The sequence below is a fragment of the Antechinus flavipes genome, chromosome 3 (assembly GCF_016432865.1).
Source record: "Antechinus flavipes isolate AdamAnt ecotype Samford, QLD, Australia chromosome 3, AdamAnt_v2, whole genome shotgun sequence".
Lineage (NCBI taxonomy): Eukaryota > Metazoa > Chordata > Mammalia > Dasyuromorphia > Dasyuridae > Antechinus > Antechinus flavipes.
In genome coordinates, this window is record NC_067400.1 from 193,179,177 (window position 1) to 193,196,383 (window position 17,207).

General features: G+C 30.7%; 1 protein-coding gene across 1 annotated transcript in view; it reads right to left on the minus strand.

Moving 5' to 3' along the window:
• Positions 1-377: 377 nt before the first annotated feature.
• The window catches only part of POU1F1 (POU class 1 homeobox 1), a 28,054-nt gene continuing 11,224 nt past the window's right edge, over positions 378-17,207 (minus strand). Inside the window, exons 3-6 of the mRNA XM_051990557.1 lie at positions 6,615-6,839; positions 4,360-4,524; positions 1,933-1,993; positions 378-573 (exon numbers count right to left, since the gene is read on the minus strand). Of these exons, the coding sequence (XP_051846517.1) occupies positions 378-573; positions 1,933-1,993; positions 4,360-4,524; positions 6,615-6,839 (647 nt within the window). The remainder of the gene's footprint in view (positions 574-1,932; positions 1,994-4,359; positions 4,525-6,614; positions 6,840-17,207) is intronic.

Consider the following 17,207-nt stretch of genomic DNA (forward strand, 5'->3'; position numbering starts at 1 on the left):
CCTCTTCCTTGTTGGTGACAGCCTTTCATTATCTATCTCATATCTCAGAAACTCAGAAATAAAGATAGGCTAAGCAGACTATGTGAAAACAAACCTGTACACTAACAGGTCTCCATATGTAAATATCACATTATTCCATAAATAGCCATCTTTTGCCTAAAATGTATCATGTCTTATGAACAAAAATATTTTAAGTGAAAATATAGTGTTATAATAAGTATTGAATGATTTTAAAGAAATAAATTGGATAATATAATAATTTACTTTCCATAATTATGTTTGGGAAGAGGCAACTCAAATTTCTAGATTTTGACAGGGAAAATGAATGATAGAGATACATGTCTCTAAATTAACACATTTCATCTATATTCCTGATGTTACTTAACAATGGAGGGAAATGAATTCTGGTGTAAACTTGTTTTCACTCTTTTTTCTCTCTGTCTTCTGTTGCAAAACCAAACTCTCACTACTTCTTTCTCAAGATTCAGGCCCTCAGCCATCCGCATAATCTCTTGAGAAGAGGGTTTACTTTGTCCTCCAAAATATCTCTCCAGGGCTTCTTTAGCTGCAATGCTGGGGGAAAAAATAAATTATTTTATTTAAGTGAGAACTGGCAGATCCAATTATCTATTCCTTTTGGTGTTAAATTCCTAAGAAGTATCTGAAAATGATTTTTAAGAACTAGAAAATATTTACAATGCTAAAACCCTTCTTAATATGCTTCTCTAAAACTTAACTTATAAAAGCAGAATAGTCAAAACTGAGCTTCTCTTTACTATCTAAAGCCAGAAATAGCAAGGGGATCACAGATCACCAGTTTCCTTTTAAGAGGACACTATATTCTTCACAAGGGAAATAACTTTTTATTGAATCTTTAGTTAAACTTTTATAAAAACCTAAATCATTTGAAAAATATAGTGATTTGGGCAATACAAACAGGAAAAAAATTCCTATCCCCCAATACTTCTTTTATCTGGGTTTGTATGCCAGATTTTCTCTCTGTGTGACCTTGGAAAGGTCATATAAACATGCTGAGATTCAAAGTTGAAGGAGGTGATCTCTAAAATTCATTTCAACTTTAAAACTATGCACTGCTTGTGCATAGGGTAACTCAAAGAAAGAGAGACTTGTTGCCAGTTATTCAACATAAAAGTCAAGAATTTAGAAGAGAGGAATTGAAGCATAAACAATAAAACAGCCTTGCTTTATTCCCCCACATCTTTAATTCTTGCTTTTTATCTGCTTGTGAGGCCCAGAGGATCTTAAGGTATTGAGAGAAATTGTGATACATCAGACCCATATAATTTTTGAAGTTTGTCAGCATGTATTTTTCTAAATGGTTTAACTGATAATGTACATGGACTACTACAAACTGACAGGAATTAAAGGAGATTTTCTAAGGCCAAATTAAATCAAGGCTTCAGAACAAGATTGTGTATTCTGCCAGTAGGAAGAAGTAGTCCAGAGACTTAGTCTCTGTTCTAAAATATCTTCGCCCCTAAGCTAAGACTCTGGATTGCTAACAAACTTTTCACTTCTCCTTAAAATTGTGAGCCACCTAAGGACAGGGCTAGTTTTTTGCGTCTCTTTGAGAGACACCAAAAACCTTGAGCTTAGCAGTGTCTGACACAATTTAATAAATGTTTATTGTATGGCTAGCTGCCTTTTGGAGAAAATAAAATTGCTTTTCTTTAGTCAGATGACCACATAAACCTTTCTAAAAGAACTGAAAGTTAGCCTTTGAGGCTTTTAAGCACCAGAGGGGATCCTTTTTCTTCTGCTGTAGAGGTAGCATTTCAGCTGAAGTCCAGAAGGTAGCAGACTTGGCCAAAAATAATAACAATAATAATAGTGATAATAATAATATGCTTTAGCCCTTAATAAATTACTGCATTTTGTTAGCAATTTTTAGTAATTCAAATAGATAATTACCTTATGGTTGTTCGCCTTTTCCTTTTCCGCTCATTTGCCCCCACTTTATCATTGTATAAAGCTGTATTTATGGAGAACAAAGAAAGAAAAATACAGAGAGAAAAACAACTATGACATTCAATTTCTTTAAAACATTGTAGAATTAAACCTCATAATGTTTTCTTTAAATATTATGGTGTCTGTGCTAAATAGTTCATTTAAGATAGAATAAAATTATTACTAGGGAAATTGTTAAAGTATAACTATAAAATTTACAATTATTTCCTATTGTAGCAATTTACATATAAAAATAACTTTTTTAGGGTTTAAAACATGTTTTCAAATTATATCGCTTCATTCCCTACTCTAACTTGATGATTCTTTTTTACCACTAGTATGAAAATTATTTTAGCAGTGTATTAATAAGCTATCTCAAAAGCAACTCTATTTTTACTTAAAAGATTTGCATTGTGGGATGCTTTAACTAATGTCAAGTTAAGAAAATATTCATTATTATGGGAATTAATGAAAAAAATGCAAAGGAAAGTGACCTAACTATAACAAGTCTAAAACTGTGTTTTAAAGCAGCAGTCATCAAAACTATTTGGTACAAACTAAAAAATAAAGTAGTGGATCAGTGGAATATGTTAAATATATAAGACACAATAGTCAATGACTATAATAATCTAGTGTTCGATAAACCTAAAGATTCCAGCTTCTGGAGTAAGAACTCATTATTTAACCAAAAAAAAGTAAAAACAAAAAACAAAAAACTTCTGAGAAAATTGGAAAATAGTGTCACCTTGATCAATATCTAAAACTTTATACCAAGATAAGCTTAAAATGGGTTCAAGATTTGGACAAGATTTAGATTTGTTAGATCTGTGGAGAAAAGGAGGAATTTATAGCCAACAAAGAACTAGAGAACATTATGAAATGCAAAATGGATAATTTTGGTTACATTGAATTGAAAAGGTTTTACATAAACAAATCCAATACAGCTTCTTTAGAAAAGAAGCAGAAATCTGAGGAAGAAATTTTATAGCCAATATTTCTGATAAAGACCTCATTTCTAAAATATATAAAGAACTGACCCAAATTTATAAGAATACAAGTCATTCTTCAATTGATAAATGGTCAAAGGATATGAATAGACTATTTTTAGATAAAGAAAATAAAGCCATTTCTACTCATCAGGGAAAAAAAATGCTCTAATCACTATTTATAGATAAAAGCAAATTAAGACAACTCTGAGGTACCACTTCACATCTATCATATTGGCTAAGATGAAAGGAAAGAATAATGATAAATGCTAGAGGGGATATGGGAAAACATTGTTTTGTTGTTAGTGGAGTTGTGAAATGATCCAACTATTCTGAAGAACAATTTGGAACTATGTCTAAAGGACTACAAAACTGTGCATACCCTTTGATTTAGCAGTCTTACTATTGGGTTTATATCTCAAAGAGATAATTAAAAAGGAAAAAGAACCCATGTATATTAAAAATGTTTCTAGCAGCTCTTTTTGTAGTAGCAAGGAGCTGGAAATTAAATGGATGCCCATTAGTTGGGGAATGACTGAAAAGTCATGATATATGAATATGAAATATTATTATTCTATAAGAAATGATGAGTAAGCTGATTTAAGAAAAGCCTAGAAAGACCTACATGAAATGATGTCTAGTGAAATAAACAGAACCAGGAGAACATTGTACATAGTAACAAGAAGATCATGTGATGATCAATCGTGATATATTTGGCTCTTCTCAACAATGTAGTGATTCAAGACAGTTCCAATAGACTCAGGACAGAAAATGTGAATTGCATTCAGAGAGAACTATGGAGACTGAATGTAGATTGAAGCATATTATTTTCACCTTTTTTGTTTGTTGTTTGTTTCTCATGTTTTTTTTTTTTTTTCTTTTCCTTTTAGTCTGATTTTTCTTATATGACATGACAGAGATGCACTTATGTTTAAAAAGAACTGTAAATATTTAACCTCTATCAGATTGCTTACTGTCTTGGGGAAGGTGGAGGTAAGGAAGGGAGGTTAAAAAATTCAAAACACAAAATCTTACAAAAATGAATGCTGAAAACTATATACTATTGAAAAAATATACTCGTATATTATAACTTTCATGTATTACACTTAAAAAGTAGAAGAGAAACTATTTAAATGAATTATAATTTTATCTCCTTATCTACTATCATTTATATTTAATACTTCTAAACAGTTCATTAATTCATTGGTAAATGCTGTTTCCTTTCAAAACATTTATTTCTACTTTTAAATTCTTTCTTTTCAAGGAGAAAATTGGACAGCAAAGTGTACAGTTAAAAAATATTTTTTAACATTAAAAAAGGGGGAAATTTCTTCATTTATCATTAATCTTTCCATAAAGGGATTATTGTAAAACTTCAGAAATTGCAGAAATGTAGCTATGGTACCTCCTACTTGCTCAGCTTCATCCAACCACTTGGATAATATTGATTTTAGTTTGCAAGCATTTTTAAAACTGAGCTGCAGGTTTTCAAACCGGCATATAGTTGTTTGACTGAATTCAGAGCCATGTACTGCAGCCAGAGCCTCCCCAACATTTGTCTGGGTATAGCCTGTAAATGAACAACAACAACAACGTTATTTTATTAAGTTTACTACGTTCTTAACCTTTTTGTGTGTGTCATGGACTCCTTTGCAAGACATTTTAAGACTATGAATCTCTTACAAGAATAGTTATTTTTATTTTCATTTTATTGTTATTTATTTTATTCTGAGTTTGAATCCAACCTCACATACCTACTAGTTGAGTGACCTTGGATCACTCTGCTTGCTGCTTTCATTTATTCATCTGTAAAATGGCAACAAGAGTGATCTCTACTTCACATAAAATAAGTTGTTTGTAAAAAACTTTTGCAAGTCTTAAATAACTACACAAATAACAATGATTACTATAATAGTAATTATCATTAAATGCATAAAAATGCAGATTTCAAGTGAAAGCAATTACATTGAAATAATTGTTAAAATATATATTTATAAATTCCAGATTGCCTTTTCTTTCCTCCCCCACAACACACTGGCTATTGGTAAAAATCTTAAATTATCTTCCTTTGTGTATTATTAAATGTTTATTAATTGTGCCAACAATTAATGGTGATTTTGGATTACTTAATAGATTCTGGACAAGAGTTTGAGATCCAAAAATCATTGATCCTCTTTTGAAAATATCAAGGTGTGCCACCTAATAAATGGAAAACTTTTTCTCCAGTGCAGGGGAAGAAATTTTCCTTTGCTATATTTTTCATTTATATGATTCAGCTAAATAGAATACGAAGTTGCCACTACTTTTATGAAGTCATCTTAAACTAAAGATCTTATTCTGGACTGGTTAATAGATTGGTTAAACATATCATGATAATATTATGCTGAGTAATGTTCATAATACCCAATAAGTAAGTTTTTTTCTACTTTGATAAAATGATGTAACAAAAATATTTTAAAATTGAATTGTGTTGTTGTGCTGGTACTGATATTCCTTATCAGCATCTTAGGAAACTATAATCATATGTCATAATTCAGGACATAGTTGAGGATATTTATTCAATTTGTTGGAAGTTATTTTTGATCTCTTATCAAGAGGGCTGTAGTAAAATAATGATCCAGAACAATTTTTTTTATTACAAGTTGAGATAAAACATGAAAAGCAGAAGAATAGTGGTAATATAAACAGAAAACTGAAATTCCATATTGTTTAGATACCAGCTGTTGTTTATATTCACAATTACCTGTAATTACATAATATTTTTATGCCTAAGGCAAAAAAAGGAATCTTTATGGTTCACCATGATAAATGTCATCATGAAATGAATTTCTATCAGTTCAAAGATGGGAATTATATTCTAGATTATGAATGACCATTATGTGATGATATGAACAATCTTTTTTTGGAAAATAGTTTGCATTTTAAGCAAGTGCAAATTGTTAATTATAGCTACTTTTAGAACTAAAATGTTGGAATGGTAACCCCTTCCATTCTCTATTTGCAGGTGAAGAAGGTAGGAAGGAATTTTGGTATTTTAAACAAATTTAAACTTACACTATCACTGTTTTCCTCCGCTGGGACATTTTTGCTTGTTTGAATGTTTTCCTACCTTAACAAAAGCATTTCAGAATTTTTATTCTTACTTTTTCATTTTACATCTTTATGATCATGATGTCATAAGTACAATGAACCCCAATTAACAGGATAGCATATTTTTGCAATGATTTTCCATATCTTTCCATTAAAAATAAACTCTGGAGTTCATTCCACAATATTTGTTTAACCTGCCCATGAGATTGTTAATAATATTTCTTGTTTTGTAATCATTAATGATCTCAAATGTGCCAATGTTTTGGCATATTATCATAGAAAGAATCAGGCAATTATTTTATAATGCATATAGACTATTGAGAACTTGACATTATTTCTTCTTTGCTTTGTTAGTGTTTTTTAGAGTATGAGTCAGGGCATTCATATGTGTACCATGATAGTAACACAGCAGTATGGAAGAAAAAGGGTTTCTTTAATTTTTAAAAACATATTAGGATTGTGGAATTGCATTACTTGTCCTTGCTTACTCTTGTATGGATAGTTAAACTTTATAGAACTATATGAGACCCAGAACAATACTTAACTATAATTGGTTAAACACATACCTACCTAATTTAATTCTTCTCAATTTGAACTCATTAGCAAACTTTTCCAGTTCTTGAATTTCAGGAGAATCCATGTCAGTTGGTTCTTCAATTGATTTGCTTTTTCGATGGAATTCCTGCTTAAAGTCAATGGCTGTGGGGTCATCTCCCAGAAGAGGCTGGTGCATGGGTGGAAACCCATGACTTAAGGTATGGTCAGGAAACTTATAAAGGCAAGGGGTTAAGCTACCTGCTAGAATGATATTAAAAAAGAAGAAGAAGAAGAAGAAGAAGAAGAAGAAGAAGAAGAAGAAGAAGAAGAAGAAGAAGAAGAAAGAAGAAGAAGAAGAAGAAGAAGAAGAAGAAGAAGAAGAAGAAGAAGAAAGAAGAAGAAGAAGAAAAGAAGAAGAAGTAGAAGAAGAAAAGAAGAAGAAGAAGTAGAAGAAGAAAAGAAGAAGAAGAAGTAGAAGAAGAAAAGAAGAAGAAGAAGAAGAAGAAGTAGAAGAAGAAGAAGAAGAAGAAGAAGAAGAAAAGAAGAAGAAGAAGAAGAAGAAGAAGAAGAAGAAGTAGAAGAAGAAGAAGAAGAAGTAGAAGAAGAAAAGAAGAAGAAGAAAAGAAGAAGAAGAAGAAGAAGAAGTAGAAGAAGAAGAAGAAGAAGAAGAAGAAGAAAAGAAGAAGAAGAAAAGAAGAAGAAGTAGAAGAAGAAAAGAAGAAGAAGAAGAAGTAGAAGAAGAAGAAGAAAACAAGAAGAAAAGTAGAAGAAGAAAAGAAGAAGAAGAAGAAAAGAAGAAGAAAAGTAGAAGAAGAAGAAGAAGAAGAAGAAAAGAAGAAGAAGAAGAAGAAGAAAAGAAGAAGAAGAAGAAAGAAGAAGAAGAAAGAAGAAGAAGAAGAAGAAAGAAGAAGAAGAAAGAAGAAGAAGAAGAAGAAGAAGGAAGAAGAAGAAGAAGAAGAAGAAGAAGAAAAGAAGAAGTAGAAGAAGAAAAGAAGAAGAAGAAGAAAAGAAGAAGAAGAAGAAGAAGAAGAAGAAAGAAGAAGAAGAAAGAAGAAGAAGAAAGAAGAAGAAGAAGAAGAAGAAGAAGAAGAAGAAGAAGAAGAAGAAGAAAGAACTGGGTAAAATAATCTTTCATTTCACTACTACCACCATTATTGTATTATTTGTACTTACAACCACTGCCAGTACTAGTACCAATATTACTGTAACTGTTACTGGACCTGCTATACACACCCATATCCGCACACATATCCACACACACACACCATTTATCTAAGCCCTAACAGCTTAAAATGTAGTTAATTTTGCTTTTCTGAAATTATATAGAAGTAACTTTGCTTTCAAAAAATAGCAAGGGATAGGGGAATACAGACAAAATTCAATAAGGGCAAGGAACTTTAAAATTTCAGATGTAAATTAAAAATTAAAAATCATGACTGGACAAAAGAAAGAGGAAAAAGAAATAAGATTTTTTTTTTTTTAATGTTGATAAGAAGTTTCTAGCATTGACTATAAAGGAGTAAAGAATTTGAAAAGTTACATAAAATTGCCAGTCAGATTTCTTAAGAGATGATTATTAGAATTAACTAAATCACTTTCTAATTATCAATTTAATGACTTAGAAGAAAAGTAGGAAAGAGGAAAAGGAACAATTTTGGATAAACCACAAATTGGAGGATCAATTAAAGAGCTGATTATTAAGAAAGATCAAACCATTTAAAAAGGGTCAAACAAACAGGGAATAAGACACAAGAAAAATACATGCTTTCTAATTTTCTAGGTGCTAAAATACTCCATCTCCTTAAACAGAAAATTTGCATAAAGGGATTTGACACTATTATTGTCATTCTGTATTGATCACTTCCTTAATAGGCATCACCAAGGACATGTGAAACCTGGGAAGGCATTCCTGCGAATAAGACTTTCAGTCTCCTCTTCTTTTGATTGGCAGAATTATACTATTTTGTGTTTGTATTTTTTCTTACAATCATGATTTTTTGGCATTCATCAGTGGAGCCTTCACTTCCAAGTTACATTTTATTGTGGATTATACAACCCCAAGAAATTCTGTTGTACAAAAATAGTGAATAGGTAGTCTTGTTGCTGAAGAGTGTAATTAATTAACCTTCCAAAGAAGAAGGAAATAAAAATCATCTTCAGCAAATAACTCAAATATTCACTTCAGAATATCGTGCTTCCTAATTGTTTCACAAATATATTCAGAAATCTAAAGCATGTGTAATAGCATTGTATTTTGCTGGAATGTGATGTGGAAAATTTGCTAAATTGAGAAAAGGAGCGTGGAGGTAAGAAAATTGGCAATTTTTATGATTCAGAAATGGTTTTACATGGCTCCCTGGTTTTTACAAACCAAGGATTCTTAATCTTTTTTCTGTATATATAGATCCTTGAGGCCTATAGAGCTTTCTTATATCCATAATTGAAAGTAATGCTAAATTTCAGGTACAAGTTAGTGAAAATAAAAATGTACTTTCCCTTCCACATCTAAATTAATGAAATTGTACTATTTGAACAGTGTCCACAGATTTCTGAATCCCAAGTTAGGAATCCTCATTATGAACTATTAGTTTAAAAACAATCACCTATATAATGGAAGGCCTTATTTTTAGAGAAAAAATAATAAAGTAACAAAAAGGTAAGCACAAAAAGTTAAGATAAAGATGTATATTAAGTTAAAATTTAAGATAAAGATTTAAAGATTCATGTTACTTTATTTTTTAAAAACAAAATCCATTTTAACATATTATGTTAATACAGCTAGTATTTTTTAGAAAGTTTTCCACTTAATGCTTTCTACCTTGAGAGTACCCAGAGAATCTCAGGACCATAAATTTAGAAATGGACATGTGTTCATCCAGTTAGCTCAATAAAATAAATTGGGCATATGGAGCAGAAATAACATTGGAAAATTCCTTTTGAAGTTGTTTGAGAGTGGCATTTAAAGTAAATACTTAAAAATTGCTAAGAAATCTGGCTAGGCTATATTATGTAAAAAACAAAAATAATTGATGAGTTAAATATGCATTATAAATATGTATACATATATACATTACATATATGTTACAAATTTTACTTAAAGTGAATATTAATCACCTATAAGCTGTTAAACTGATTTTATTCATGTTTCAGTATTAGATTCCTATTTTTCAATAATATTTTCATATACCTTTCATGAGATGAGTTTGTTTCTTTTCGAAGTATGGCTGTATTTCTCATTTGGTTTTCCTAAGAGATACCAAGTGATTTAAAGTAATTAATCCATACTTAACTAATATCAACTAATTTTCCTTAACATTCATTGTGAATATCTGTCATTAGCAAACCCTGTTCCACCTCCATTTATCTTTCAAAATATTCTCACATCTATTACCTATTTGTATCCTCCCAACAACCTCATTAGTTAGGCAAAGCAGATATAATTATCTCTAGTTTACAGGTGGGGAATATAAGTCAGAGGGATGTTAAATGATTTGCCAAACAACAAGCAGAGTTGGTAGGAGAATTGGGGACTCAGACTTGAGTCCTTCTTAGATTTCTATCTTTGGTCCATGAAATTGCTTAGAGTATAAGTATTTTATGTACTATGTTTAGATATATAATAACCAGCCTATATTTACAAGCATAGTTTGTAATGGCACTTTTCAATATTTGATTTTGTTAGCAAATTAACTTATACAGGCAAACATTATTTACTTATAATTTTACCCCACTATATTTCAAGAGATTTTTGAGATTATGGCTTACTAGTTGAAGCATAATGCAAAATATGATAAAAAGGGATAAAATAGGATCTTCTTAAAAGCATGCCTTGAACATCATAAATGCTTAATAATTATTTGCAAAATCAAAAAAAAAATAGTAGATGACAGCAGGTATCTGAAATGAGTCGATTAGTACTAAAAGGGCATTGAATTCCTGACATCTAATACAGGAGAGAACATACAGTGTTTTCATTGTCTATCTGACAAGTGAAAATATTTGTGTTCTTCACCAAAATCATTTTCATTCTGGAACTAACCTCAAAAACAACAACAGCAAGAAAAACATTCATGTGACAGGTAAACATTCCAATAGAAAAGAAAAATGGTTTTTTTTTTTTCCCCCCATTAAAATTCAATTCTACAAATCTTTTTGGTATTACTGCTAAATTCAAGATACTGTGCTAGTTGCTGCAATACAAAAACAATATCAGCCATATGTTAAATACCATTTGTTTTTAGGGCTATATAGATGGCTAATTTTTCTAATCTTTCTATAAGCTACTTGTTTAGTTAAATATTATTTAGGAACATATGACCAAGGATGTTATGAACATTTTTTTAAAGTACTTCTAAGCACAAAAACCCACTGGCAATACCTGTTTGCATACATAGCTACTTGAACAGATTTAGGAACTTTTTGATTATTCCCTACAGCATAAAATATATTCACTGCTTTTGAGTAAGTAATCACTATAAATCAGAAAATTGTTCCATATATTTGTGTTAGGGTTTAGTGGGAGTTTGAGTAGAGATCTAAATTGCTTCAAAGTAATAAAGGTGGAAAAAGAAAAGACTAAAATTTGCTTTGTACAGAACTGATTTCATCCATTTCATTGGAATGGGACAAGTTACAAGTCTATAATATGTGACACTGAGATGTAATAGCTGACAAAGCATTGGAATTGTGAGCTTGATTCCTTAAAAACAAATGAAAACAGTGGCGCAGATAAAATAGTCCATATTATTCAGTGTCAGGAATATGTATACTCCCTTTGTTGTCCTCTTTCCTCCTAATCTCCCTCACTCTAGTCTTTTCTGAATGATTTTTTACCCTTATTATTCTGTCATAAATGGATAGCACTGCACAAATCCTCTTCACCCATAAGGAAAAGTTTATGGTAATTGACATAACCATAACATGAATAGGGACAAACAGTGTGGGTAGCAATGAGAAGGTTTTACAGTGATAACAATAGCAGCAATGACAACCACCACTTTGCAGAGTACAGAGGAAGATAATTAGTAGTCCATACTATTCTTTCATCTTATCTCTATTAATAACTAGTCCAGATGGTGATGACAGGATGAGTTCAGTTCAAAATAAAATGGGAACTAGTAAGGAGAGCAGTAACCTTTTTTTTTCATTATATCATTTCAAAATAGTAAACCATCTCTTGATTCCAATCTCAATAATTAAATGTTAATTTTTCCCTGTCTCTCATTAAAATGATAAATGAAATGATAAAAACATCATTTTTACATTGTTAAAATGAGGTACTTCAAATCATAGAAATGCAGAACTGAAAAAGAACTAGTCCAACTTTTCCCCAAAGAATAAAAACCTTTTTTATAGCACTACTGACAAATAGTTATCTAGCCTCCACCTAAAGACTACTACAAATGAGGAACCTTTTCCAGAAGCAAACCACTCATCTATTCAGTAAGTTCCCGTGGTTTCTAATTATCTCTGGGATCAAATATAAATTATTCCATTTGACCTTTTAAGTTCTTCCAAATCTGATTGCTACCTCACTTCCTAGAACTGTAGCATTACAACACTTCCTCCAGCCTCTGACTTTGCTAAGCTGACATTTTTCCTTTCCCTTCCTCCTATATTACATTTCATGTTCTGTCAATTGATTTGCACTGATTGCTTTTAGTCACTTAGTCAAATAAATATTTTCAAAGTACATATTATATGCCACATTAAATCCTGGGGAAGAGAAAACCCTTATCTGCATTGTACTCTATTCTCATCTCTAACTTTTAGAATCCCTTATTTCTTTCAAGACTCAAAACAAGTATCACCTTCTACCTTTTGCCTTAATTTTAGTGCTCTCTTTTCCAAAATTACTCCGTCTTTATTTTACATATAAAACTCTTCACTAGTTTCCCTGGTGCCTATATGCTGTGTGATCTTAAAAAAAAAAAATAAGCCAGTGTCTTTACTTTGATTACTTCATGGTGCAAGGTGCTACTAAAGTATGAAATTTCTACCCAAAGAAATGAAGCTGAGTAAAGTATTGAATTTATATTATTATTGTTCATCATTATTACTAATTATTATCTATTGCAACTGCAAAGCTGTATCAATTTGACAAATTATTTTCCTAAAAGAATTTTTTATTAGGGTTTATTATAATTCTTGTGTCTTTCATAGTAAAAGGTAATTGTTTTCTCTGAAGCATTATTTTTTAAAAAAAATTATAATTTAGTAATCAAACACTCTCTTTTCTACGTTTTTGTGACACTATTCTTTCCTGACTCTTTTACTTTTCTAGAAGGCTCCTTCTCTACCTCCTTTGCAACATCTTCATCCAAGTCATGCCCACTAATAATGAACTTCATCCAAGAGTTTTCCTGAATCCTCTTCTTTTCTCAATCTATATTATTTTTCTTGGTTATCTCCTCAGCTCCCATGAGTTTAATTTTCATCTGCTGGTAAATGATTCACAGATCTACATATCTATCCCTAACATGTCTCCTGGTTTCTAGTCAGAAATCATTATCAGCTTACTGAACATATCAAACTGGATATCTGTAGGTATGACAAACTCAAAGTATCCCCCCAAAAAGCTCATTATCTTTTCTTCAAAACCCTTCCTTCTTCCAAACTTCCCTGATGTTGCCAAGGGAGCTATTAGGCTCACAACCTTGGAGTCATTTATTATTCCTGTCCTGTATACATCCCACATATCCAATATGCTGCCAAGTCTTGTTTTTACCTTCATTACATTTCTTGTATATATTGCCTTCTCACACATAATGTCACCAATCTGAGGCAGACTTTTATGCCCTCATGCTTGGACTATTGTAATAGTCTTTGGCTTGCTTTGACTGCTTCAAGTCTCTTTTTATTCCAAATCATCTTCTATGCAGTTGCCAACGTGATTTTCCTAAAGCACAAATCTGACTATATCATCCTCTTACTCAATCTCCAGTAACATTCCATTGCCCCTAGAATCAAAATAAAATCTTTTTTTTTTCTGTTACATTTAAAACCTTTCACAACTTAGCCCCTTCCTTTTGTTCCATTCTTCTTACCACATTAAGCTCTGTGTTGGATTTTGTTTTTACCTTTTAGTGGCACCAGTTACAGATAGAAGGGAGCCAACTCATACAACTCAAGAGTTTTGTTAAATTTTCAGTGTGAACATTTACACCTCAGAAATCTGAAAATGCTTTATATAAATTAGGGCTTGATCTATTGTTTTCTTCATTATCTAAATTTAAGAAAGTGATTGAGAAAATGTCAGTAATGCGGATTAAATTTAAGTGTATTTAGCATATTTATATATTTGTTTTGTTTTACTTCCATATCCCTATATAATATTATGTTTACAACATATACACATTTGTAGACACTGCTAAATGCTGAAGAATAAGTTAGAGAGCCTAGTCATTTTTTCCAATCCTTGAAATTATCTTTATCAACCTAAAACTCTTCTAGAATACTTCCTGGTATACAGTAGGAACTTGATAAATACTTGTGAACTTGTTGGTTAATCATTTAAGAAAACCTTTCAAAATGATGAAATTCCATTTGGGTATTTAAAATATTTACCTGCTTAATTTCAACATTTATAAACTTATTAGAATTCATAAATTTATTAAATGAAACACAGAACAAATAAAATATGTATTTGAAGAAAAAGAGAAAAGATAAATAACAGTGTCAAAACATTTGCAGTTATAGATTCAAGTAATGGAAAAATAAAATATTTCACCATTAAGCATTTACTTAGAAAGTGTTACCAAAACAAAATCTTTCAAACACTTTTATTCTCTTTTCTATCTTTGACCTCGTTTTATATGCCTAAAAATGGGTTCTGAGAGTTATCTCCATTTTAAGAGTAATTTCAAAAAATGTGTCCCCCAAAATAGTTGGAACAATTTACAACTTCAGTAACTATTTATCAGTGTGCTTGCCTATTGGTAACTTCTCTATCACTGACATTTCGCAAATTTTGTCAACTTTGTCAATTTTTTTGAGTATAGAGTGAAACATCAGTATTGTATTGGTTAATTTTCTTTTATTATAAGTAAATGGTTCAATTTTTATAGATTGTCAATAATGATCTGCTGTTCTTCATAACTTTTGACCACTTAATCATTGGAAAAATATTATTAGTAGAATCTGTTTGTATTATTTTTCTATATATTTACAGGATTATATGAAGATGATGTTCTAACAATGAGTAAGAAAGTAATATACCTTTGAGGGAAAAAACACATTTTGAAAGGGGATGCTTGGAAACATTTCTATCTTTATATGATATTGTTGCAGAACATAATGTGTATCACCTATGAAAACTCTCATCGCTATACTGGAAACATACTTTTCTAATATGTTAAAAATCTTTCAAATGAAGAATTTCAATGTTTTGAGCTAGTTTATTAAAAATATAAAAATGTAAGATGTTAATCTGAAGAACTAATTGATTGCAAACCAGAAAATTATAAATCTACTAACAACATTTCAGTAAGTCTATGTAATTAGAGGATGAGATTGAAAAATTAGTCTTTTGATTTAATGAATGTAACAGTGATGTACATGCAGCCCTCACTATCATTTCATCTATAGGCATTCCCCTGATCTGTTTTCTAAATTAATAGTACTCTTTATGCCTTAAAGTTATGTACAATATAAAAAACATTTATGGAGGAAATTACTATGTACCTGAGGAACTACAGTTTGTCAAAAAGAAAGAAAATTAGCTTAGTATGACTTATTACCAATGAACCTATGCTTGCTCTTAGTGATAGACTCTTTTCTAATTACTCACAAACAATAAAACATCTTTAATAATCCATTCTAGAATTTTATTAGGAAACAACATAAAGTATGTTCCTTTCCCCCCCTGAAAGTTAGGATGACATCTGCCATTAAATTTGGGCATTTGTTTATGTGACCATTTTGTTTTTTAAAAAATGCTAAAGAAGTGTACCCAATTTAAACAACAATGTCAAATAATGACAATCGAAGGGAGCAATTAAAAAATTTGAATTAAGCTTATTCCTTGGTTTTGCTTTCCTTTAGAAAAGCAATTTTCTAAAATTAGAATTAGAAAATTCCTTTAGAAGAGTCATAATAGATATGTAGAATATCTAAGGCTCCTCATTATTATAGTACTTATAAAGATAATTTCAAATGGTACTTCCTCTGAAGTGCCTTCCCCCTTCCTTTCTCTTTCAGGCCTCCCTCTAACATTATGTTTTATAACTGCTCGATGCATTTATTGTTCAGAATTGAATATTATATGCATCTAATTTATGTCATGTCCTTTTCCAGATTATAAAGTGCTTGAGGATAAGCACTGTATATTATCTAAACATTGTATCTCTCCTATTTCACCAATATTTTCTGTATTATATGTAATTTTAAAACAAGAAGAAATACAGAAGGAATCATAAACATAGTAAATCACACAATAGGTACTTTGAATCCCTAAAAAAGATTAAAGGTACATAAAGACCATCTGATCTTATGTTTTATTTGTAATGATGAAAAAATTAAGGCTCAAGAAGTGGAACTATTTGCCCAAAGACATAAAGTAGCTAATACCGTGCTGGGATTAAAATGGAGGCCTCGCCTTGGACTAACAGAAAATCTGAGTTTAATCTCTTCATTGACTACAGACTAGGAGGTGCCAATAGGCAAAGCACTTAATATTTTAGTGCTGCAAAGAGCTTTCAAAGATTAAATGCAAATGAATTGCCCATCTCCATTGATGGAAGAAGTTTCCACATTGATGAAATCACACTGTGACAAAATTAAAAAACAAACAAACAACAACAACAAAAAAAAAACCTGTGCTTATACTGACACAGAATCTCTTGTCCTGCAGAAATATACTAAATTAACAAGACAATCTATATAATGTATCACATCATGATTGTTTTCCTGTCCCAAAGTACTATTACTAATGAAATGTCCTCACTATATATAACCCTCACAGTACATGCAATAAAATAACAACATTAAAATGAAATAATTTCATATCATTTGAAATATAGTTTTCTTGGTATCTTCATTTTCATATAGAATGTGATGCTGAGAATAGCTTTATAGTAAGTGACACAATGATTTCTGGGATTGCATGAAAGTGACTATGTTCCCGAACGTCCTGGGAATAAGGAGAGGTTTCAAATGACAGAATTAGGTTTCCATTTATATATTTTTATATCCTTTCTTTTTTATATCTGAAATTCTGTGTTTGACTACTCAATTTCTGTAGTCTCTGTGGAACTAGGGGAGCAGGGAGTGCAGATTCAAGACATTTAATTTGTCAAATAGCAAATGATAATTTTGACAAATTCTAAATCATAAAGCACTTTAATGCCATTTCTCTCTAAAAATAATATTTATAACATCCAATCATTCTTACCATGCTACGCTTTGCTATTGTACCTAAATAAAGGCACATATACAGATTCAAAATGCATTTTGATCTTATTTTGTAATCTTAAGACTCATAAATTTTAAAGTGCCCATTTGATTTTGATTGCTATTTCAGAAAGAGTTGGGCTCCTTTTAAAAGGGGAATGTTAAAAGGAGAGAGTGGAGAATAAGGACCGGTCCCTGGAAAGGATGTCACCTGAAAGACTGAGTAGTGTTGTAGGA